This window comes from Tinamus guttatus, unplaced genomic scaffold (assembly GCF_059628265.1).
Source record: "Tinamus guttatus ecotype Peru unplaced genomic scaffold, ASM5962826v1 Tinamus_guttatus_pri_ptg000601l, whole genome shotgun sequence".
Lineage (NCBI taxonomy): Eukaryota > Metazoa > Chordata > Aves > Tinamiformes > Tinamidae > Tinamus > Tinamus guttatus.
In genome coordinates this window covers 3624114-3650304 of record NW_028289135.1, presented here as the reverse complement: position 1 = coordinate 3650304, position 26191 = coordinate 3624114, and the positions used below count along the sequence as shown (strand labels likewise).

The following is a 26191-nucleotide window of genomic DNA, read 5'->3' as shown; positions in this document are numbered from 1 at the left end:
TACTGGGTTTATTGTGGCAGGAAGTTTAGGACTGTTTCTTGCTACATGAAGAAAGCCTATTTTTTGTGACCCTGCTCAGTCCTGGTCCGCTGGGAGCTGGTGGCCTTTAGTTACATCTTCACACAGGGGTACCTGGGTCTGGGATAGCAAAGTTCTGGAGCCCTGGGGATAGGAAAGTAAAGTTCATTTCAGAAATGAGGTTAATCTGTGAGTTAAAGGCATAGTGTAAGGAATATGCCAGGGACTGAAGGAGTTAGATTGCGAGATCCAAGAGATCCATTCTGTGTACATTTAAACGAAATAGGCAAGCAGGTTTTGATAAGTGCAGAGGTTTTTGATACAGTAATGGGTAGCAGCAGCAGCACATTGGGCAACAGAGGCTGTGGCTGTAGTGAGTCACTTGACAGAAGCATTAGGAGAGCTTGTTCATAGGTCTCTCCCTGACACCTGCATGACAGCACCGAGCTCAGGTTTGCAAAGGCATTTAGGCTGGAAAGATTGTGGTCAGGCTCCCAGCAAGATTTACAGAATCACGTAGGTAACTTTGGTGGTGGCATCACCTGCCAGAGCAGTTTGTTGACTCAACTAGGTAACTGTCATGGGCAGTTTTGTAAATTCCATAAGGCACTTAAAGGATTGTTAATATGTTCCTGTAAGCTTTGTTGTTGAACCCATATAAAGATATACATATATAAACACATATATGCATATATACACATATAAAGATTTCTGTCTTGGATGCTTGCGCATGCAAATAAAAAACTGTTAATTTCAAGCTATTTGCAATTTCACCTTCAAATCCTTTGTAGCGAAAAGTTATTTCACTAAATGAATCTGTTTGTGAAATCATTCTAGCTTTGTTGAAAATCTTTTATGAAAATATGAAATGCATCAGTGTTGCATTTGTGGGAGCTGAGAAATGTGAATCTTAAAAAAATCAGTGATTTTTTGGCAGAATTAGAGAAAAAGGAACAATTTTCACTGAAATTTTTCAGTGGAGAAAAAAAGATTGTTAATTCGATAACAAATTAGACATAAATTACAACAAAAATCCTGCTTTGCTATATAAATGCTCCTGAAGGAGATGCAGAGCAATTTCACCAAAATGAAATCAGTTTTGTCTGGAAAAATTGATCAGTCTAACAGACAAATATCTTACTGGTAACTTGTGCTGCCATGTGCCTGTTTCAGTGAAGAGCTGCCTCAGCTTGGCCTACCAGTTGCAGGCATAAGGGACCTTCGTGCTTTTCTGTTTTTAAAACCTTGAAAGAAGGAAATGGCCTTTTTTCCTCAGTCCTAACTAGTCCAGTTGTTATTAGCCTGATGATACCATGGATCTGTTTAGCAGTGAGGGTTAGATGTGTTCTGCACATCTAACAGTGCTCTCTTGGAGCTGCACGACGTGAGGAGCTGAACCTCTGCACCCCTATTCCTTGGGCAGCATCAGCCCCGTCTTACCCAGCTGAAGCAGTCGCTGTGCAAAGGAAAACCTGGGGCCCATAGTTCAAGAGATAAGGCAAGGATGTGAGATTACAATAACACACTCTTTGATCTGCAGTGTGTGTCAGTATATCAATCATTGACCAGTTGTTTAGAGATGATTTTTAGTAGTTTTTCTTTTGAGTCACAGCTTGTATTAAAGATAAATGAAGTGAAGCATAAGAACAACTAGTAAGTAGTATTTTAAGTGATATTTTAAGTGATTTCTTTGTCTTTCTAATCTCCTTTGATTATTTTTCCTGGGCATGTGTCTTATCAAATAAAAAATTTGTAAGCTTTAGTAGTATTGAAACTCTGATTAAATGCTAAGTATAATTTGTAGGTCAGACTTACTTCTTATTTCATGAAGATGCAATATACACATGCTAGTTCTGTGCAATCTGTCACCTTGTTAAGTGATTGATCCCCAGAGAGATTACAGATCAGTTAATAGCAATACTGACAAACGAGCTTGGCTGGCAGCCAAGCAAATGTGACTACTGTTTCAGATCAGTAAGCAGACTCAAAAGAAACTCTCTTAAATTACGTTTTCCAAATATGAGCTGTTTCACAGCAACCATTTGCAAAGCAAACCTGAATCCTTGTTGCTTTGCTCCTGCCTTTGCACACTCAGGTGTGTCCTTAACTAGCCCCCATTTCTCTGAAGAATGGTGCAGTGCCTGTAACGGCCTCCTAATGTGCCAGGTTAATGCTGGCTAGGAGGAAAGAGGTTCCACCTGCAAACGCACCTGTGACACTACTCTGTTTTAAAAACAACAGTGCCGCTTTTCCCCCCGACTATGGGGGAGATGAGGGAAGGGCTCCAGGGGAAAGAATCAATTATCACAAAAAAAATCAGGATCCTGAGGGGAGACCTTAGTATTTGGTTCAGGAGTGACAGAGGTATCTGCTGTACTTTCAGGGCATGTGAGCCAGCTAAAGTAGCAACACACTCAGACTTCTCCCCCAATTTAGAATGGCTGTTTCTAAATGTTTGCAATTTGATATTATTTTTTACCTCTAGATGGGTAATTTCCAGAAAGATGTATTGCTATCCTTTTTTGTTTGTTTTTCTTTTTTTTGTGTGTGTGTGTGTTTTTTCTTTTTTTTTTAATAAGTCTTTGACTTGGCTGGAAATAGAATCCTCTTGGGAAAAATATGAATGCCATAGTCATAACCACTGTTTGATCTTATATTTTGATGATACCAACCCTTTATGTTGTAAATGATCATAGTAGAGACCATTGTTCCTTCTGTTATGCACTCTAATAATGTTTGACTGCAGAAATTTAAAGGCTCCTTGCACTAAGTAGGCTCCAGACAAAATCATTCAAAGCCGGGAAGCACTTGCAGATGTATCAGCAAATAGGGGTCAAATGAGATTCTGACAGAACAGAACACAGGCTCGTTCTGAGCTATAGGAATGCCTGGAAAGCTGGTGATCAGGGCAGAGCTGATTCCAGCCGACAGCAAATATAGAGGTGGGCACAGAGTAAGGACATAGGAACAACTGTTTCGAGGCAGGCAGCAAGCAATCAGCTGTCAGAATCAGCCTCCATGCCTCACCATATACTTAGGGGATGCTTTAGTATTTTTTAGTTTCTCAGGGTGCAGCTAAAATATGAGTTATTTTCTATAAAGTCTAACTAAAAAGCCACACTAACTGGAACAGACACTCATTATAATAGAAGTAGTATAAATATAAAGCTTTCTACTTTCAGATAACTTCATTTTTTTCCCCCCAAAAAAAAGACTACTGTGCCCAATTAATGTAGTTCAAAAGGTTGTTTTTTCAAAACTATACACTATTGCTGGAGTTAGTACCCTTTGAAAGCCTCCTCTGGAGAGGATAAAATGCCTTGTATCATTTTTGTCATTAGTTAGTATGCATAAGTCATTAAAATATTCTGTCTGACAGCCGCACCCCTTCCCAGTGCTGTGTACACACTAAGAAAATAAAACACAAAATTCAAATACTTTCTCTTTTTTTCCTAGGGGCACAATAAAATTATAACTTACAGCAGACCTGTATATTTTTGTATATTGTGTGGCCTTATTTTGCTGCTAGATGCTGGATCTAAAGACTCAAACCCTTCAGTTTATACAATATATGGCTGGAAGCTCTTTTCACCTGGATCTCTCCAGTCAGCCAGAGACCATATAATAGGTGAGTCAATGTTTTTTTCACAAGATTATAAAAATGAATTAAGTATTAGCTGCTGAAGTTTGTGTTTTCCTATGTTGGCAATCAAATGCTTGTTAGGGAGGCACAGCTCTTAAGATAAATTGATAGAAACATTTGGAATGACTTAAGACACATGCAGTGGAGGCGGGAGGGACAGTTGGCAGCCTTCCCTCGTGTAAAAGCAGCTCTTTATGAAATGAAGCTCATAGTTGTATTCTCTGTAGAAATCTAGCAGTCACTGATGTTATTAGCAAAAGACTTCATCTGTGAAATGCAGTTAATCTTTGTAAGGACTTGTCTATGTGGGGCAGTTACTGTAGCATAAGCTGAGGTTTAAATTTAATGCCTGAAAGCTGTTCTGTGCCAGGTCCTCAGATGGACATTCTGCTTGTGAAGAATACACTTTTTCTTGGTTTAGTTTAATCTTAATATGCACAGGAGGAGTTGATGTGATGTGGCTATTCTGCAGTAGTTTTACCAGTCTGCTTCCTTCTGTAGTCATGTCCTGAGGTGGCTAAGGTATTCCCCCAAATCAGAACTGGTGCTGCTTGATTCTGATTTGCACCTTCCACAGCTGGAAATACTCTGCTCACTTCTTTTTTCTTTTTTCTTTTTTTTCTTTTTTTTCTTTTTCTTTCATTATACCCTTTTACTCTATCTATAACTGTGATACTAATTGGACTGGAATTAGATCAAGTGGTGCAAGATCAAGTAATTAGATTGAGTAGGGCTTTTCGTTGCTGTTTGTTTGTTTTGAATTTAGATCTAGGAGAGCCTCCTATTAGAGGAAAGAGCTGCGTGGTACGAACCATTTGGCCTTTGAGGTCTCTGTTCACCTGCGACTGTTGTACTTGCATTTTGCTATACTTTGGTCAGGCTTTACTACTTTTACTACTTTTAGAAAAGTCTTCTATTCCTTTGTGTAGGTTTATTGACTCTCAATCCCTCTTACGGAGGGTAAACAGGGCAATAATGAAGACTGGCATCTCACTTATTTTCATTAGCTTCTTTCATTACTTTCCTTTGGTCTCATTAAAGTTTCTTCTTGCGTCTTATTTTCTCTGCCTGTCAAAGGTGAACAGTAAAAATGCTGATAAATAATTCAACAAGACTCTTACGTGACTCTTGGGATAGAAATAAATGAAAAACTATAGCAACTGGTATGAAGGGGAAAAAAAAGAGTGTAGTTATAAATGTGCTAATTTTGACTGGCCTCAAAAGAGATCATGGAGCAGGTTCTTGGAGCAGCCTAGAGAGGGATGAGGAAGAAAATGCAGGCTTATCTCACCAGCTGGAATCTCTTTAAAAAGAGAGAGAGGGAAAGAGAAGAAACTAGTTTCTTTTGCTCATCCCCCATTTTTATCTTACCAACTCTGGGAGCAGACATGCCTGTAAGTATATTTGTTCAAGTGGTATTTGGTGTAGCTCTTCCTGACTATCTTTACAGGAATCTCCACTTTTGGCGAATCCTTGCAAGTTTTCACAGTGTGGTCATTTGTCTAAGCCATGGTAGCCTGGCATCCTTCAGAGTCTTGCTATGTTTTGGGTACCATTTGCTTTAGACAGTGAAGGGGTACAAGTATTTGTTTTGGGTAATAAAATTGGGAAGGAAGTTAGCCCTACTGCAGACCAGCAAAGCATTGTTATTGTTTTGCCTTTTTACCAGTCCGTTAAGCTTTTTTTCATATGTTGACTTTTTAATTTGTATTTTACTTTTGTATTTAGAATAAATTTAGTATTTTATTTTAGTATTTAGAAATGATTTGTTGGGAAATTGAGAAACTTTGGACAACCTGTCACGATAATGAGAAAAGGAAGAGTTTTCTATTTTATTTTGGATGTTTTCTATAGCAAAGTTGTTAAAGTAACAAAAATTGAAGAAATGACTGACCAAGAAACTAAAGTGATGCTGTGTAGAGCACTCTGATAAAAGTCTCGAAACAAGATTGTAAAACAGAATCAGTGGAATTTTGCTAGACGTGTAATCTAATTACTTACAAAATATCACTTTAACAGGTCCATTTCTTGTAAGCAACCTATTTAGGATCTGATTCTGTTTTAAATAGGGTGAAATTATTTGTCAGAAACCTCAGAAGAGTATCAGGTGATGGCAAAATCTGGCAGTAGCAAATCCTCTGCCTGTCACTTCCAGCAGTAACAAAGGTTGAGGAAGAAATCCTCTGTGAAAATCCCTCCTGCTGATTGTTGGGAGGGGAAGAAAATAAAGAGCATTTCTCACCAAAATAATGTATTTTTTCCCATTGGGAAAAAGAAAAAGTATGTATTGTCGCATAGCAAACAAACCAGTGCTTAAAAGATGCCTATGTCTTTTATGTAAATATCATCACCTTTGCAACTTCTAAAATGCTTGCAGTGATGTTGCCACTGAGCTACCATTTTAGACTTCTCAAAAGACCAGGAGTTTGTGTGAGTCAAAACTGGCTGAGCAGACACAGAACACGGCCGGATTTCAGCGATCCAGCGCTTAGAGGAGCTGCTGCGTGGGGCATCTTGTGCTGCTCCAGCAGATTCTCTCTGGCATTCGTGACGCGATTCCCGCTGATGAGCCAGCAGCTTTTATTACCCGCTTCCCACGGGGCAGCCCGGACTCTGCTCATAAAGTCAGTGACAACTGTTTGTTTTCCTTTCTGTAGGATAAGGTAAACAAAACTACCTTAGCTGAGGAGGTTGCTTGGATTACTCAAGATATGATCAGAGGGAGGGTGAGGTGAGGACACTGATGTAGTCACCCAACCCACCTCTCCCTTGTTTGCTTTTGCAAATGTTTATTTTGGTGTACGGGTACTGAGTGGTGTCCCCAGACTGGTGCTTCTTCCCTGCACTGCTGTTCAGCTCGTCCTTATGTTGCGACAGCAAAGGTGGCATCGCAGGGACTGCACTGAGCTCTGTTGGGATTCCTTTGCCTGAGGAACAGGAGCTCCTGCTCCTGGAGATTGCCCTGGCTTGCTGGGGAGCTTGCCATCGTGTCCTCTTTTGTCAAGAGCGCTCCTTGCTTGGCTTGGGTTGGGTTTGTGGAATAGCTATAAAACTAGTAAAGGGAGAGGACATTAATAATGGCATTTGCATGCAAAAGATTGGGAAGGTGGTAATTCCTCATGTTTTTGTGTGTGTGTGTAATTTGTGCCATTGATAGCAAGTCACAACGAAGGGTGCATTGTAAAGCAAGTATGTTTTGTCTGTGTTTAACACTCAAGTCTGTCATTTCTCCTCTTGTGTGTGATTCTTCAGCAAGATTTACAGTATTGAATGGTAGTAACATATAATGGAATGAAGACTGCCAGATGAAACTCAGTGTATTGTTTTATTTTAACACAAGATACATTGGTAAGAAAATTGAAAGTAAAGTGTGAAATGAGCATCCATCAAAAACCACAAATCCTACTGTTACCTTTTAAAAATTTGACTGAGGAAGGAAGGCAAGTAAGTTACATTGGTGACTGGCTTAATCTGCTTTTTGCCAGAGGAACTTGCAGGCTTCCTATTATGCACAATAACAGATGTTTGTTCACGAGGAAGAGTGGCCAGCACAGGTCTCTGTCATTCAAGATGCAGAGTGTTTTGGTACAAGCACACTAAGGCAATAAGAACAGGTTTAATCCTGTATATGCATCCTTGAACGCTGAGACTTAGCATATGCTAAATGTTTTGCTAGGCAGCTCCACTTAGCATTTTCATGTTGGAGGTAAGAGCAAAGGATGGAAAGAAGGGATGTCTGGAAATGGACAGAGCATAAGGTTAGAAGCACTCAATTAGCACTCCTGCTTTTCCCTTTTCCTTCACTCTAAGGTAGCCATGTAAGCTAGCTTTTTGTTTTCTTGTTTAGAAAGAAGCTATGTAAAGATGATAGACTGGATTTTGCCCCAAGTTTCTTTGCTATTTTAATTGTGCATCTGGTACTGCAAAACCAAGTTACACACTGCAAGAAGCTTGGGGGAATATTCTGGGGAAGTATCGCTACAGGTTTGCTCCTTTTCTTAGGTGTTTGCAGTTGTCTGCTGGAGGCAAAATAACTGTGATAAGCATGATACTGTGAATCTTAGCAATTAAAGATTCTGGTGTTTAGAATTTTTAGCTATACTTGAGTAATATCACTGCTCTGATCTAAGGAGGAATTTCCAAAGTCTGAACATGAAGATTTCTTTCTGTATTTTGGGTCTAACAAGTATAACTTTGAAATGTTTGAGAAACAGTTAAGGAGGCTAAATGATGCTATTTTTCTGTTGTTGTTTCATTTTCCAAAATAAAGCTGAAATTTAACCTCTGTGTCTAAATATCTTGTCTGTAAAGTAGAATAATTTTGTATGGATGAGAAGTGAAATGTAATCATTGCTACTAATGTTAAAATAAGCTGACTTGAGTAATCTTCAGAAATTTTTGGAAGGGTTATCTTAGTTTAATGCACAGTTCTCTGTTCTTCGTGCACTGTAACATATGCACATGTTCTAACGTGTATCTTCTTATTTCCTTTAGTGTTTTTGTATTGCTTTCCTGCAATTTCTCTCCTTGGTCTTTTCCCTCAAATCAACACCTTTTGTATATATCTCTTGGAGCAGATAGACATGTTGCTTTTTGGTGGCTCTGGTAAGTAGCTTATTGTTGCCTGAGCGGTCCCTTTCAGAGTTTGTCGCCTTAGATTCAAGTGGAGTGTTACACATTTTCAAGCATAACGCGTATTCAAGTTGGAACAGTTAATGATAATCTTGCAAGAGTGGGATGGGTACTGACAGGACCGCCTCAATTAGGTTTCTTTTTGCTTTTGAATAGTTGTATCCTATCTGTGCTATAGGCTGCAGAAGATAGCTATTGTCGGAGAGCTGTTTTCTAGCACATCCAGTATAATTCTTGTTTCTATTAAAAATCTATCACAAAACAACTTTGCTAAAATGTTTTAAAAAGAAAAAGATCTGCTGCAGTTTGTCTGCATTGTTCCATAGTAAGACTTTTCATGTGATACTGGTGGTGACCATGGGTGGCATTCTTTCAGTCAGAGATTAAACAAGACAGTGTGCTCTGCTTTTTTGTGGTGGTGGTTTTTTCTCATTTTAGCTAAAATAAGAGAAGACTGGGTGCATCTTCATTGTCACCTTAGTTTGGATCTAGAAGCCCTCTCTTAATGCATCACTCTACTTGTTGCTGTAGACGTAGCCTTTGGCAAATGGTTAAAACTAGTACAGATAGCAAGAGTGGTTTTTGTCTGTTAAGTAACATAGCAGACCTGGAGGAAATAAAAGTTCTGATCCCATCCACAAATGATGATTGCACTGCATATTGACCCCTAATCAGAGCACTGTTTTGCAGCCCATGTATTTCCATGGCTGAGATTGCTGACCAACTAATTCTGTGTGAGAGCACCTCCTACCCTGATTGTGGAAGCTCTGAAAGTTATAGCAAGAGAACAGATTGCATCCTTCTCTCTTCCTTTAAACTCATTCTTGTGTCCTGAATAAGGGGAAAATCATGGCTGAGAGGAGAGTTAAGATGTAGTTGGATGTGAGTGGGGCCTCTGTCCCAGGAGCAGTGGGAAGGATGAAAATTCCATGTGGCATTGACTAGAAAATTATCCTTGGTCTGTTTTAAAGATTGTTTCATTCTATCTGTGGCACAATGTACAAGATAAAAGGCAGTAGTGTGGGACCTCATGTCCGTGGAGAAAACATTGAACAGAGTGGCCTCGGGCTTGCACTACTAACTGCAGACAGTTTTGTGGGGTTTTATGGGGACGCTGAAGGTGTTCTTGAACACTGCTTTGTAGTATCCACTTTTAATCTGTACTTCTCTGGTAATGCAGCATTTGTGGCTTTGTTCTTTTGTTTTGATTGCAGCTTCTCATTTAGGAAGAATTTAACAAGCATGTAATGTCTGTGTTTCAGCTGCTGCTGGGTTCATGTCTGCATTGTACAGCATTTCTCGAAGTTTTGTGGTTTTGATTGTCCTGTATGCCTTCTGCTTCAGTGCAGTGAAGGTAAGTTAGAAAAACTCCAGTAGTTTTATGGACTTTTTACACTCCTTGTAGAGAGCTCAAAAATTATCTAACCTAGGGAGAGCAGAACTGTCTTGTACTGTTGTGAAAAACTGTTCTGCATTTGCCTAATCTGCTGCCTTCACAGTTTTGTAGGCCTCAGCCCACAAAACTTGCAGCCTTGCTGAGGCCTTTTTAGGGCTTCTCAACAGTCTCCTGCAAACGGAAGAGTCTCAGACTTTTCAGTGTCTCCTTGTAAAGCAGCTGCTCCATGCTCCTAGGAATAGCTAAGTGAGCTACCCTACTTTAGGCCTTCTCTTACTCCATTGCAGCCTTTTTAGCATGTGGAGACTACAACTGTGTACAGTGTCAAGTTGTTGGTTTACTATGTCTCTATATGCAGTCATGCTGTCACTACCCTTCCTAGTGATATCCAGCATTTTGTTGTTTTTTTGGCAGATGCTGCACACTGAGCTGTTTTTATATATATATATATATATATATATATATATTGCAATTAATGTATATGTGCTCTGCAATTTTTGTTTCATTTAAAAATTCTTTATGAAATTATGGCTGATTTCAAGTCTGCCGTGGAATTTCCAGTGACCACACTGAAACCAGAATTTCATCCTTGTCTTGTGATGAAATTTCTCCCCTGACAAGTGCACCTTTGGCAGTGCTACAGTACTTCAGATGCTGTCAGTGCTCGTGCAGAGGTGTATCAGCGCATGCAGTGATTTTTTTTCGAACAGCTTTCAGCATCCTGCAGTGCAGGAGATGGTGCTTTCTTGTGCTACACACGTGGAGCAACTCACATAGCCCAGTAGGAGGTTTTGCTGTGGCCATGGATGCATCATGTCAACACCTAGCACAGTGATTTACATGGATGAGAGGTGCTATCAAATGATTCTCTAGGGGGATTTTTTTTTTTTTTAAAGAGCATAAATATTTTTGTAACGGCTTTTAACTTAAAATTTTGAATAGGAGCCTTAAATCAAAAATGCTCAAGTTTTAATGTGATAGTGTGTATCACAGATGGTCAGAGCTCACACAGCTGTTGATGCTTGGGTTTTAATCATTCTCAGTTTTAAAGCAAAATATGTTAAGCAACCATTTGATCTTCTGTTGAGGTGGCTTGAGTCCATACCCAATAAACTGCTCGACAACTTAGCTGCTGAGCAGTGCTGTGTTAAGACCCTCTAACTTAAGTATCTGTGAACATATGGCCCACTCCTGGGCAATCTGTCCCCAGGCTGCATGGGTTACACTGGTTTGACCTGACCCAACTGCATGATGCTGGAAAGAGCAACTGCCTCCCTTGCGCAGTTTCCTAAAGCAGCTCGTACTCTTGCTATCATTTCCCAACTATATTAATGAATTGGAAATTGGTAGATGGGGAGTGAAGAAAGTGCCTCTTTGTGAGGATATAGAGTGAGTGACAGAAATCTCTAATGAGGGAGGAGAAGCAGTAAGAAAAACGGAGAGCTACACGGGAGGAAGGAATTGAGTTGAAGCCCTGGGAGGGAAGTGTCTGGGAAATGATCACTTCTTCCCTTCAAGTTTGAAAAGGGAAGATTCTCTAGATGAGAGCAGAGAAGCTGAGTGATTGATACTTTAAAAATAGTTTTTAAAATAGCGTTAAGGAAAAGTCTCTTAAAATATTCTGCAGACTACTTTCTCAGCATAAGAGTTTAAAATTACAACATGCAGGTGGCTTTGTAGATAAGCAATCTCCTTGTGGATTAGACTTCAGACTGCCTAGAAATATGCTTTTAATGCTACCCTGAAGTTGCAGAGTGCTGTGAAAGATTTACAAGATATCTGCTGTAAATTACCGATATTAAGTGCAGATTTTCTGTTCATACAGAAATTACAGCTAATTTGAATTTTTATGGCACTCTTCTTGTGAAGACACTTCTAAGGAGCTTAATTTAAATCATGTAAATATGATTCCATTTACTTCAATTCGTCACTTTACTGGAGTGTTTGAGATTTCATAGATTTTTCTTCTACAAGTTACGAAAAGAGTACTTGCATTAACCCTCCTTATTCTTCAGTCACGTTGAAATCTTTTTGTCTTTTGGACTGTTATTGAGAGCATTTCAAGGGAATGATTCTGTCAGACTTATGTGTTGATTGGTGCAGGAAGAGTATGATGTATCTTTAAGATCTTTAAATGTACCAGAAGAATCTGAGCCTGAATTGGCGTCATGGTTAAAGGTAGCTGAATACCACCTCCATCAGAAAGAGGAACTGTTTTGATGTGCAGCAGGCTGCAGCTTCTCAATCCAATTCAAATCCAGATTTGGATTTTTGCATAGTCTAACTCAAGCTGGGAAAATGCGATAGGGCCTTTTTCATTAAGTTGTTGTTTGCACAAAGGTGATACTAAGTATGTGGTTGTCTTTTAAGATACAGAAGACATCGCATTCGCCTTTAAGCTTTGCAGATATTGGTTTTATGTTTGTTTGTTTTGAGAAATAGCATCTAAGAAAGACATTGAAAGACCATTGCTATGTCCAAAAGAGATGAGAAGGAAAATCTAGCCCTTAAGCATCATGCTGGATGTGTGCTGCAAGCACAAGGGCAAGACAATTAGGAGGAAGAAATAACAGGAAACAAGAGGGATTTTCAGGAAGGCAGAGGTCCCTGATCACCAGTTGTCTAACCAAAGATGTTTTCAAACAGATCTAGATTTTTACCCAATCTACTTCTAAAGAGTTTGGCAAAAGCAGCAGACTAAAGCAAAATTATCAGTAGTTTATGGAGGTCAAAAATCATCCCTGCTCAAAAGATTTATGGCAGTGAAACAAGATAGCCTGTCTCTGGGGCAGGATTTCTGAGTTGCAAAGCTTATTACTTGGCTGAAATGTAGTTTCCTCAAATGCATACTGTTTATCAGCAGTCTGCCTTACAGCTCAGCAGGGGTAACTGGCAGAATTCGATTTCCTGAAATAAACTGAAGAGTAGAGAGGAGTGGATCTCTTGTGCTTTTCTTGTTTTTACTAGTGGACAATTGCTCAGACCAAACACCCAGGCTGAAGATGCATTCCATGAGTAGCAGGTTTGAACTTTCCTTCTTTAAATGGTTCCTGTGTTTTAATTATTTCCCTGCAGGATTAAATAATCTAGCTTGATTTTTCTATGTATGTTCCAGAAGGAGGAATTTTATTTCTGAAAAATCTTATGAGAAAATGAATTAATTTTCGATTTTCCTTTTTCTTTTTAATGAATAAATAATCATCCATTTTATCATGAGTCTGTGTTCTTAAGTGAGCTTTTGTTCACTTTCAAGACATAATCTGTGTATACAACCTACAATAATAGGCACTATTTAAAATCAATTTTTGAAATGATTTGTTTTAGAGTAATTCACATCGATTAATTCTTTCCCCTTGAATTCAAATTTTCGAATAAGAAGGAAAAAGAAATGAGCAATTGTTCAGGATATGTCCACATAACAGTATGACTACTCAAGTTAACTTTGAGTATGCTAACTTAAGCTCTGACAATCGGGATACATCAATCTGTGCTGAAATCCTGCAGTTTGGATTGTGTTTTACTTTGCGTTGTGTTATACCAAACCAACTGGGGGTCTATAAAATGGCACCTGCAGAGTAGGCATATCATTAGCTTAACTTAATAACAGCCTTTTTGTTTTCTTCCAATATCAATTGCCTGAGCAAATTATTAGGTAGTATTCTTGACTGGGAGTTCATCCTACAGTCTGCAGACAGAATTTGGCTTGCCAAAATTATTAACTGGCCCTGCCATTCTTTCTGCAAGACCTTGCAGCTCCTTCACATGACAAAAATGTTTCTCTCATAGATAAAACGCGTATATCACCTGAAATACGATGAATGGATCTCTAAACTTGTGCTAGCAGTGAATGCAATTTTGATCATAGGCAGTCCCATTATATGACCTGATCAGAAGCATATACTGTGTTTTAGAGGATGTCTGCATACTGGTCATCTGGCAGATCCTCAAACATGCCCTTTCCATGTAATGAGTCGTTCCTTATTTTAATTGCAACACCAGAAGCAAACCTCACGTGATGGAGAGGCCTGTGGTTGCGGTGTGTGATGGCTGCACCCTGTCTCTGGAAGAAGGAAGGGGGACATCTGGTTTGAAAGTGGCTCTGGGAGGTGAGAGGGTTCCTTCTCCATGGCCATGTGCTCACTCCCCTCCTCAGAGTGCTTCTCAAGAGCTTTGCACATGGTTGTTGGCTACATGAAGGCACCGTGTGTCTGCTGTTAAAACCCCCAAATCTCAAAGTAGCTGGAGTTTGAGGTCTCAGCCTTTGCATTTGGAGCCATCAAGATTGATGAACAAGACTCTTCATTAGTGTCGGCAAAGAAGCATATTATGGGAGGAGCAGATTTTAGAGTCACTGTCTTGTTCTAGTGTAGCTGGCAAGCAGGAATCCTTCTGTCTGTGATCATTCTAAGTCACTTGAATGTAATTCTGTTTCACAGTCACATTACCACAGTCATGCAAAGATGTTTTGGCTATGTCTTTCCGGTACTACCAAGTATCTTTCCACATATCTTACCATGTGACACTTGCCTGTCATGAGGGACGTGACACCAGCTGCTTATCCAGCCTTACACACGGTGCTGCTGCCTACCATGAATTTCATTTCAGTCAGAAGTAGAGATAAACCTCTTGGCCTGTCACATACAGACTTGAACGTTTCCCGATTCCACTGAGGTTTTCCTAGCCTCCCGTTCCCCTGTTCAGTGCTACCATCTCTCATTGCTCCAGTTCTTTCTCATTCCTTTATGCACTTTTTAGCTTTGTTTAATGAAAAGCTCTAAAACCTGAAACATTTTTATCGAATCTTATCATTTCTTGCAATGTTATATCTAATTTCTTACCTTTCTACTTATTTTTGAACCTACTGGCTGAATTTAGTTTAAATTATCTATGTTCACTTCAGCATGGCATTATTTCTGCTCTCAGCTTTTATCTTGAAAAGAAATTGGCAGCTCTAATAACTGTCTTAGCTTTGATGTATGAAAGGGTTATCTCTGTTTCCTGGAGGAGATTTTATTTTCAGATATTATATCCATCAGATTGGAGACAGAGGAACAAATTCTCTACTGTACCATCTTTTTCGCTTGACTAGAATTGCATGTTGTGCTGACTTCTGTCTCCCACTCTGTTTGTTTTGTGGTTTGTGCCTGGATATTTAACAGATACTCTTTTTTTTTCCCCAAGTATTTTTTTTCTTCCTATCTTTTTCATGAATATTTAATCTGCAATGTAGCCATCTTGGTATCTGGCCATATTCTGGTGACTGGTACATTGGTGTTTTGCTGTGAGGCAGAAGAGCACATCACAGAATGTTCTAGAGTCAGCTCTTTTGTGCTCTGTTTCAGGCAGCTGGTTTGGATTTGAAATTTTTCCAGATCTGGTTAATTATTTGTGGCCTGTTTGTTTTGTTTATGTGTTTGTTTTATTTTTTTAAACTGCTAGAGGAACTTGTGAGTTATCTTAGCCTGCAAAAAAAAAAAAAAAAAAAAAAAAAAAAAAAAAAAACCCACAGATATAGAACTTGGATCAAAAAATAGGCTAAAGTGAATGTCATCCTATGTAGCAATGCTGCCCTCCTCCAGCTCTGTTAAAATACTTTTTTTTTTTTTTTTTTTTAAGTGAAAGTTGCAAAGTTCCCATAACTGTTTCCTTTCACTTAAATGATTTCTCTGGCATTTATTTATAGCTTCAATGGACAGTTACTAAGAATCTGGTATATATTTAAAACCATTTGTTCTTATCAGCTCACAATTGATGTAGATTGATTTGTTATCTGATTTGAGTTCTGAACTCTTTAATCAGAGTCAGAGTTGGAGCAATGCTTCTTGATTCCTGTTTTCAACAACAGAGCCTTCATCTGTGTCCTAATTCTGACATATTTGGCTTCAGGTCTTATAAAGGGAAAGAATTGCATGCGTACATCTTCCTCAATCTGCTGAGGCTGCCCAAAGATATTTCTAAACGGCACTGAATGGACCTGCGTGTGTACACAGAATTCCCTGATGCCTAAGTGATGAAAAATAAAAGCATAAGAATATTCAGCTCCTTTGTTTTGACTACATCAAATGCTTCCAGCCCTGCTGGAGATTTTAAAGACAAGGCCCATCAATTTTATGTACCTTCCAATTTAGAGACCCCTGAGGTTCAAGCAAGAGCTATTAAGAGTGTTAATTTTGAAGAGAATTGTCAGGTATTTTGCCTCTCAGTGAGTGATGATGTTTTTAAGCATAGTCAGATTCCCTGTGCTCATACCTCTCAATAGGTGTGCCTACAGTTTTCTGTGTGTATAATATAAAATTAATGCCTGGATATAGCCAAAAAAAAAAAAAAAAAAAAGTAAATTGTCTGTAGAATCTGAAATGGGTGAGGGTTGCTTTGGTAGGTTTGTATAACTGCAAAATGGTACCATGCTTAGGATTGTAGAAATCTGCACTTTCTGTTTCGGATAAGCACACCATTTTGTAAAAGAGAGTATTCAGGCCTCAACGTGAGGTTCTGGGTCACCTCCTCTTTAGCCCAAGAGTCCTTAGCCACAGGCTGGGGCCCTGTTGGCCAGTGTGGTGTTTGCAGACATGCTCACCCCTGCCTCAGGTCCATCCTCAAGGATTTTGCAATTTCCCCATAGAAAATATGGTGGTTACAGGAGGCAACTGGGAGTGCAAAGAGACAGCACTGATCAGGATGGGTAACGATAGCAATGGCCTAGTAGTTCATTTAAGAAGCTTTTGGAGCTCTCATGGGAAAGGAATGTTTCCTTTTCTGTGGATGATAGGAGGATAAGGCTAGAGGGGATCTCTCCCTGGAAGCTGTCTCTGTCAAGATTAATGCCAGTTCCATATACAATTTACTTTTTCTGGTTGTTCACATTCACTGAAAACAGACTGTTGGTGGTAATATTGTTAGGCTTGTACAAAACACATTGCAGTTACCATTTTCATATATTTTTGCAGGGAGAGTCCTTTTTATATGAAAAATTCAGAAAGTAAATATTTTATAAGTTAGAAGCAATATGATAGTGTTTCTTGTAATTTAGCATCACATGTTTAGACATTTGAAATAACTAACTGTCAACAGCTGTCCTCCTCATTATTTGATATGAGCAAAAGTGTTGATCCGTGATGGAGCTGGGACATGGAAGTGAAGGGCAAAAAAGCATTGGATTGAACAGTGGTAAAATCATGAGAGACCGGAAAACTAGAAAGTGTGTGCACTTCTGAAGAATGACATGGATTTGTCTTTCAGTGATGCAAATTCTGCAGCAGTCTACAGAATCGCTTTTGAGTTGAGAGCGCTATGCTGTAAAAAAGTAACCACTATTTCTACTTATCTCAGTGGTTCTGCTTGTGTTCAGGATATTTGTTGTCTCTGGAGTAGGACACATGATTTATTTTAACATATCTTTGAAAGATAAAAGTTTGCAACAGTTTCTAAGGAAAGAAAGAACAAAAAGGATAAATTATATAAGATAGAAAATTACTGTCTCCACTTTTCAAAAATTCCCCTTCCTCCTCACCTTCACCAGTGGTAAAAGACTTCTAAGTTCAAAGCAATCTTTATCTCCCTTTTCAGTGGCTTTATTCAGGATTAGGTGATTCTGTGGCTGAAATGGAACGTCACCACTGCCTCCCCCCCACCTCCCTGCCTGAATATCTGCTTTAACTCAGCACTTTCATCCTTAACTCTGCAAGTCCATTCCCCTTGTTTTAGAAATGTCTGCGTGAGTGTCTGCATCAAAGTTAAAACTGTATATGAAAGGCACTGCATGTCACCTCAGCCAAATGAGGTAAAGGAGCAAGTCAAACTCCCTGTCTAGTATGACAGATAATACCAGCTTCTGAGAATAAAACCTGTCATTCCTGTTTTCCCACTGAGAAGAATCATTGTGCAATTATCGGCTATATTGGCTTTTTTTTTTCATCTTTTTTAATTTAAAGCTCTACCAGGCATCATTAGTTGGGGGAGGAAAATGACAAAATGGACCAGAATATATCACACCGATGCTGGAGAAATGGCCCCTTTATTCATTCTCCTCTTTTGTAACACACTGTGTAGCATTACTCTGGAAAGTCATGCTCCTTAGGCCTATATCAAATACTCATGACTCTCCTGCTTTGACATGGGAGCACAGACCATCCAAAAGCAGAAGGAATGCATGATGTGCAGAAAAGGAAAAGGAAAAAAGAAAAAAAAGTGGGAGTGGGCAGAGGAGCAGAGAGATCTTCAGACATTAATATGGGCGATCAACTATGTGTTTTTTTACAGGAGAGAGTGGTGGAATAATTCCTCAAGCTGGATACTAGATATCAGATACTGATGGGCTTTTTATAATATTTTTGTCTTTGAGGGAGCAGTTTATGCCCTAGATCCGCTGCTGGGTGGATCTGTATCTAGTTATGCTACCTTCGAATGTGGTGGATATCTGAATAGACTCTGATTCAGACATTTTTAAAGCATTTTGGCTTCAGTTACTTTTCTTCAGTGTTTCAAAGAATATTCATTTCTGAACTGAAACTAAACAAGGGAGAATTTAACACAAAGGATTTGTCACAGAATTTGGAAACACCTGAATAACGAGTTAAAGTGGACGAAGAAATTTGTCAAGTAAATGATGCTGGATTCTTTTTGAAATACTGTGTATTTCACTTTTGTTTGCAATAGCTATTCTGATTAATATTGTGTAGCAGAACTAGATGCTCTCTTTCATCTTTGTGATGTTTAGTGGTATGTAGAGGGGAAGGTGATTCTTGGAAGTAAAATTGCACTTCTGTAATACCATTTCTCAAGAAATTGCATAATTAAACTCCAAAGAAATGTCATGTTGTGGTAGATTGGACAACACCCTTAAAATCAAGCTAATTTGCCTTGTCCAGATGCTCATTTTCCATAAAAGAAATGGAATAGGTCTTAGTTTGAGTTGGCTTTGTTAAGAAGTCACTTATACTTTTGTGCCAAAAAAAAAAAAAAAAAAAAGAATGAAAACACTTTATTCTGTGGAAATATTGGTCAGATACAAACTGTGAAGCTTTTCAAGCACAAGATACCTGTGGAAGATGACTTGATCATGCTAGCTGAACAGAGCTGAATGTTGGAGAGATTGCATTAGTATTGCTTCTGAAAACCTACCCAAAAGATGTTTTGGTGACCCTCATATTCATTTGATGAAGGAGGTAGAAGTTGTACAGTAGCATTGCAGACGCCAGTTGAGTTAAATAGCTATGGTCTAATCCCCCATATTTCTGCATCTTTCTCAGCCAAAATCTGGGTCCTATTACAGCCAGGACTCCCAAGTATTTCATAGGCTCCCTAACAGGTAGCTGAAGGCCTTGCAGATGAAGATAAATATGCAGGGTGGTTGCACAGTTTGGCTAGCACTCTCCCTGTACACAAGGCCTATATGTAACCTGCAGAGCAGCAGGGAGGTTTAGGAGTGAGGTCCCCAACACCAAATCTGTACCCAACACCTGGTTTAGGTGACATTGGCATATATTGAAAGCAAGCTGGCCACAGGTCAAGTAACTACGTATCACTTGAAGTTAGGCAAACATAGTGCGGTTCATTCTGCTCACATCTCATTTTAATGAAGATTTGCCCCTGGTGTTTCACTGTAGAGAAGAAGGAAGCTGTCTTGCATGTGGTTTTCTTGGTTTCTTTGCTAATTGCTCATTGCAGAGAAATTGCAGTCATTGCATATTATAAAAATGTGCCTGTGATATCTCGGCCTTTCTCATAACAATAGAATTTGATTTAAGAAAAGATTACAAATCCTCGATATGTGATGTACAAATTTAGATACTATACATCTAGTGTTGCATGTATGGCGTAGTCTACTTGATTAGAAGAAAACTAAGTGCTGCCTCCCTAACCCCAAGCACTCTGCTTTCTGTCCTCCTCAGGAGCCCTGGGATGCGCAGCACATTCCAGCGCTGTTCTCCGCGTTCTGTGGCCTGCTAGTTGCACTTTCTTATCACCTCAGCAGACAAAGCAGCGACCCATCTGTACTGATGTAAGTTGCCTGCAAATGTGCTTTCCTGATGCAACACACAAACTGGGGCTTGTTCAGAGTGATACTGGGGTTTCAGAACCACAGGGACTGTCTCCCCAAGGTACTGTGGTGAGGTGGAAGTCCCTCACCACGTTTAGCTGGTTGGTGTCTGTCCTGTAAATAAAAAAACCACTCCAGATACATTGGTGGTAGATAAAGCTGGTGCTTTTTACCACAGCAATTGCAAATGCTTTGAGGCAGATTGTGCCCTCTGGGAATTGGTGCTCACTGTGCATGCTGAAGGCAGCCGTGTGAGCAGGGGGACACAGTGATTACTGGTGTCACAGGATATGCATTGGGTAGCTCCATGGGAAGAAAAAGGGCATTTCCTACGTTGGGAAGATGGACAATTTGAGTTCTTGCTCAAGGTCAGTTTTCGTTGGCTGTGCCATGCTTCAGAGATTACCTCTTTTCCTTTCTGCTCTGATGTGTGCTGCTAAAGCTGCTTTAGGAAAGGTCACTTACGTTAAAAGCTGACACTGGGAACAAGGGAGAAGTCCCAGTATTGTGATCTCTAATTGAGAAAATGCAGACGATGCTGATAGAACTATAGGTCAGGACTGACAGGAACTTTGCCTGTGGGAACTGTGCCATAAGACTGTGTCATGGGAGCTGTGGTGATTACATGAGCAACTAGCAATCTAAATTCATGGGATTAAGCAACAAGTGTCATTTGGGACCCTGCTTCCCAGAGAGCTCTCCTTTTCTAGGCTATTGCAAGGGATCTATGGGGGAATTGGAGGTTATCTCCCTTCAGTTTGATTAACTGTGCTGATTGTGTCTTTAGGTGAGGAGTTTAGTAGTCATGTGGTAAATCAGAGTGGCCACATACTTCTGTCATGCTGTAAAGAGAGGAGGAAGTGGAGGGATTTTTAGGCCATTGATGATTATATTTGAAGAGAGACAACTGGAAAAAGGAGAGGAATTCTGATGGAGTAGGAAAAGGGTATAGAGCACTAATAGTAATTTACATCCCTATAAATCTCATTGAAGAGCTGAGAAATTCCTTCTTCCAGAAGATTTGGGGAATCTAATATTTACGTGTTACTAAGTTGTGATGTGTCAGAGGAGGAAGAATTGATTATATTATTGCCACTAACTTTATTCGAAGGCCACTGTTATCTTGCATTGACATCAAGACCTGGATCAGACTGTGTAGATGCATTTTACTTCATAGAATCCATGTTACAGTGTGAAATACAGGTATGAGAAGAGGGGGAAGAAAGAGAAGCTTTGTGCTGTATTAGGGAGATTTATGCACATTTGGAGTAGATGCAGGCAGGTAAATTCCAATTAACCACGGAAGTATGAGCTCTTACAATTATAAAGTGAATATATTTTCTCCCATGCCCTCTGGAAAAGAGCCTTGTTTCATTAACTTCTGTAATAATAAATAAATAAATAAATAAACAAAAAAGCTCTCGTCTTTCCTTAAAACTGTTTTAAAGGAATTCCTTTTAAGCCCTTAAATCATTTCACCTTTTCAATTTAGTTCGTGATTCCATAACATTTAACCAAATCATGAGCATTTGAAATGGTTGTTAAATATCTTGTTTAAGATTAAAATATGTGTACAACATCATCAAATGCTCATTGGGGAACTGTGATGAAAATGTATAATCCCTTAAAAAGGGGGTTTAAGCTATTTTTTTAAATTGCTCTGAACTTAATTAAAGGAAGTTAAAGGGATTTAAAACAGTATTTAATGCATGGCCTACAGCATAAAGTTCAAGATTGAGGAGAAGGCAAGATACAAATCTTAAACTAGGGATTAGCATGTAATTTATACAGAAATGACCTCTTTGGCCTTTTTAATATGACTCTACAGAGCTCCCATATTGGTTTTAGCTTAGCTGAAGTATTAATAAAGGGAACGAATACCACGATACACTCTCAGTTCATTCCAGTAAATGGCCAGGTAACATAACTGAACTACTGCGGCTGGCAAGGGAGTTCTGCTCTGATCATGGTAGAACTGGTTTGTATCAGTTGCCAACTACAAAAATATACGTATATGCTGTGTGTATAAAGAAGGAAAACTGAGGCTGCTCCTTTTCTTCTGTCCTCTCCAGGAATATCTGCATGTATTAAGTATGTTCAGAAGTATGCTAACTAGTTCATTTATTTATTTTTAATAACAGGTCTCTTATTCAATGCAAGTTTGTCCCTCACTTTCTTCGTCAACATTTTCAAGATTCATCAGCAGATCCACTCCCAGAAAAGATGAGAGAATCAGTGGTAAGACTTCTTCTTTCATTGCTTTCTGTGCAAAGTTCTTTTCTATCCCTTTTCCGCACTGAGGAGTCTTTAAATATTTTCACTAAATATATTCACTAAATGTAAATATATTCACTAAAAGCACAGAAAGCCAGAGGAGATTTAATCTGCTCTTTCTGGTGAGGGAAAGTAAAGGAAGTTCTTCTAGATCTCTCTCTCCAGTGAGGCAGGAAGGGAGAAGGGAGATTTTTTTTTTGGGATGGTTTCTTTAGAGGAATTGGTAATGTTGGTTCATGATACAGTCAGTGTAAATGCAGTCTTATAACTTGGGGAATAGGACATCACATCCCAGTTCTGAGAGGTGATATTCATATATGCTGCACAGAGAGTTAACCTGGCAACCCGGGGTGTGTAAGATAGGATGAATTGCTCAACAACCATTCAAAGAGGTGAGCAGCTCTGCCAACCTCCCAACTATGTCAGAGCGGAGACAGGATTTGGTCTTCAGAATTGCTTTGTTTTTAAAGAGGCCTTTCAGTTCTTCCTCTAGACTTAGGGCTTGACCCAGTTTGCAGGAAGTCCTTTTTTCTTTGCCAGAAAATACTTCAACTGTATTCTTTCTGTCACAGCCAAGCAGAGTACAGACCAGCCTTGGCAACCAAAAGTGGAAGAAACAAATGAAACTTGGCTAGTTTGAAAGGAGGCACATACCCAGTGCCAGGCATTGCTGTTTTTTCTTCTTTCTTTCAATAGCAGGCTACTCATTTCTTGCTGCCTCCTTCCTTCTTCTAAGTTATGCCAATGTATATACCACTTCATCCTAAACATCCAAAGTGACCCATCTTTCTTTTTGTGTTGTTTTTTATATTATAAAAAAATTACTAACCTGTACCTAAAGGAGACTGATCTCCTCAGGAGTTTGTGTGGAACATCATCAAGTTTCTAAAAATATTAAGGGGCATGACATTTTTCCAAGAGTTGTGTGAACTGACCTGCTTTCCAGACATCAGATAGTGCTTTCCTCTGACAAAATCCCTAATGCATGCAGCATAGGCAAGTATTCTGAAAATCCTGACTGCCCACAGGAGCAAGGAGTGTTCAAAGAGTGCACATTGCCCTTTTTTGACCCTCAGATGTGAGCTAAGATTCAACAGGATTCAGCATCCAGTAGTACTGGCTGCTAGGTTGGTAGTTGGCCTGGCCTTCAGAGGGCTGCACAGAGGTCCTGTACATCTTGTGTCTTTTTGGTGGCCACCTTATATGGTGTTAGACAACCTATGTTAAGCACACGAGTTTATCTCACACTTTCAGAGGTTTCTACTTTTCTTTGCTAAGCTGCTGCTTAAATTGTTATCTTTTACCATGTATACTGTTACCTGACAGTGCTTTCCATATTAAAGTCCACTTAAGATTTTATGTGATAGGTCTATTCCTTGTAGCTTGCTTAATGAACTCCAGTTTCTTGCAAATTAAACTGTTGCAACAGGAATACACTGAAAAATGAAATGTGCAGCTAGTGACCAAGGGCGCACAAAAAAAAAAGTATTTATGATAAAGCTTCGCTCATATTCTGTGGCATTGGTGGCGTATAGTTATTGCCATAGTTCATTGCCCATCCATCCTTGTGCAGAGGCAATGTATGGCAGATGTGACAAAAAATATCTCATCCACTCTCATTTGTATCTCACTTGTATCTTTTGCTAGTAGTGTTCACATTGTACAATCTCACCTCATCTCTGCAGATGGAGTTTTGCGAGGGGACTGAACCAGTTAATGTGGTTGTCCCCTTAACTGGGTTAATTTCACAGTGCAGAGAGAAATGCAGTGTGACTTCAATCTGTTGAAAACAAGAACAAGAGAATAAAAAATACTAAGATTCTGGAGGTAATTCCAAAATGTAGTTGTGCTGCAGCTGTGTTATCACAGATTGTCCTTCTCCTCTATCTGTGCTGGTGATGCAGGCCGAGCTCTATTGGGTGTCCTACAATAACACAGTTATCCCGTGGTTCCCAGGCCCGTGGGCTGTTGGGAAGAGCACTCTGGGACTGGCCAGGCACAGCTGCTCTGTTTCTCCTCTTTACACTGGCTCATTCCCATTGTGCTTTGCCATTGGTTTTTGCATTCAATTCAGTGAGATATTTGGCACCTTTCTCTTTCTAGGATGTACCTGTTTTGGGGATCTGCACTGTTCTGCACAGTACATTTGACACTCAATCCTATTTCTGTAGACAGAATCTGCTTTCATTCGTTGTTGCTGGGACTTCGTGTTGCTTCACCTTCCTCTTTCTTCTGCAATCTGTATACAAACTGTAAGCAAATGTGATTGCTTTTAATGACAATTAACAGGGCTAATTCTTCCACATTGAGAGATCTCTTGAAAGAGGAGAGGGCACTTTTTGATTTACGCATAATCTTTGTCTAACCCCTGTGGTATCTGGTACCTCTGTTTCAGTTAAGCAGTTTAACCAATTTGCCAGGGGACTCCCACTTCTGTCTCACAGCTTATACATCAAGTAGAGAAGATCTGAGGCAATAAAAAATGCGTGTGCCACCAGTCCAAGGAACACCATCAAATCACTCTGATTTGCTTCAGCAATAGGAATCACGTCCATGATTAAGGACTTGACTGGGTCTTATAAGCAAATTGTAAATAGCTTCTAGGGTTTCTGCAGGGAGATCTTCAATCAGTTCAGGAACCTGGATTTGAAGTAGAAGATTTCATGCCATGCCTTGGAAATCTCTTTATTGTTTGGGGTTTTTTTTCCTGAGTGCTCCTCTGCGAGGAGAGCATTCCTAACCCCTTGGCAGTGACAGGTGGTGTCAGAATACAATAACGACACATTCTGGCCTATATACACATTCATGGTGCACATAACATGCCATTTAAATAAGATCTTTTTTAATCAGAAATCCTTAGGTGTAGAAAACCAATTCTCTTCCTCAAGGAACTGAAAGCAAACAAGGTTAATACTGAAAATTAATCTGTTGTGTTCCGTAGTGGTTTTGTATTCATGTTAGTAATAACAAGTACAGCATGTCTAATGTTTAGCTCTATGACCTTTAGTATTTTCCTTTGCTTGAATAGCTGCATAAGAATTGTCAGCTTTGGAAGCTGGAATTATAAAGCAGCTGTGATGGATAATTGACCATTCAACTTTAAGAATGGAGCTTCCTACCATTATAATTAATTTCTATAGGCATCCAAATGGTTGATTAACCTATGGCCTGAGGGTGTTAATGTGTTACATTCAGACCCAGCTTCCTTCCTGGCCTTTAATACAAACATTTAGATAATTAGTAAATGGATTTGTGCAGAGCTCCAAAAGCATAATTGAAAACAATTAAAAAAATGCTGTAATATATTCTCCATGCCTAATCTCTGAAGCAAGAAGCATCTAATGTAATGCTGTTGATTTGTTTTTTTTTTTTTTTTTTTTTCCTCTCAAGTGTAAAATTGAGAAAAAAGAACAGCAGTTTTCACTCCAAATTATAGCACAACGTTAGCAATTATTTGACAGTGGCGATTTTAGCTGTGATCAGAGCTTAAACTTTTCCCTATGGGACTAGTAACAGTAAGGGACTGATGCATCACATCATAAGGTCATTCATCTTGCAGTTCATATCTTGAGAAAGAAATCCAAAATCCTACTTCGAGATAGTTGGGTTCTGGATGCAGGATAGAGGACGGAGTTGAGTCTTCAGTAGCAGGAGGGAGTCCTAGTTTCCATCTGTGAAGACTTCAGGAAGATGCCTTCATTTGGTTCCCATGACTTTCAGTCCCCTCCAGAAAATAGGTGTGTATTTGTTTTGTATTTGCTTTTGTTTTTTTCCCTCTTCTTTTTAAAGAGTTGAGTAAGTACATTATAAGACATGGTCCAAAGAAATGATGCTGCATTCAGCTCTTTGACCAGTTTGTAGAGAAGTGGAGACCGGGTTCATTTTTACATGAAATCATAATCAACCTGTGAAGAAAAAAAAAAAAAAAAAAAAAAAGGCACAAGGAAGCTCTGCGTCTCGTCTGGTAGGTTCCTGTAAGTTCCCCATCTATTGGGGCAGAGCAAGGCCAGGCCAGCAGGGCCGCATTTGGAAAGGACGGTCTTGGAGATTTTGGCCTAACTCTGCTCCTACACCTTCAGGGTGTAGCCCTTGCTGAGAGTAGTGCAGTTGGAGGGGGGAATAGCTTTAGCAATTGAGTACTGTTTTTTTTTTTTTTTTTTTTTTTTTTTTTTTTTTTTTCAAAGTATGT

At 39.3% G+C, this 26191-nt stretch overlaps 1 protein-coding gene across 1 annotated transcript in view; it reads left to right on the top strand.

Annotated features, from left to right (window-relative positions):
• Positions 1–26191, top strand: part of PCNX2 (pecanex 2) — a 138929-nt gene that overhangs the window by 42941 nt on the left and 69797 nt on the right. The window contains exons 13-17 of the mRNA XM_088534837.1: positions 3475–3646; positions 8156–8266; positions 9556–9647; positions 19580–19689; positions 21870–21966. Coding sequence (XP_088390963.1) covers positions 3475–3646; positions 8156–8266; positions 9556–9647; positions 19580–19689; positions 21870–21966 — 582 coding nt within the window. The remainder of the gene's footprint in view (positions 1–3474; positions 3647–8155; positions 8267–9555; positions 9648–19579; positions 19690–21869; positions 21967–26191) is intronic.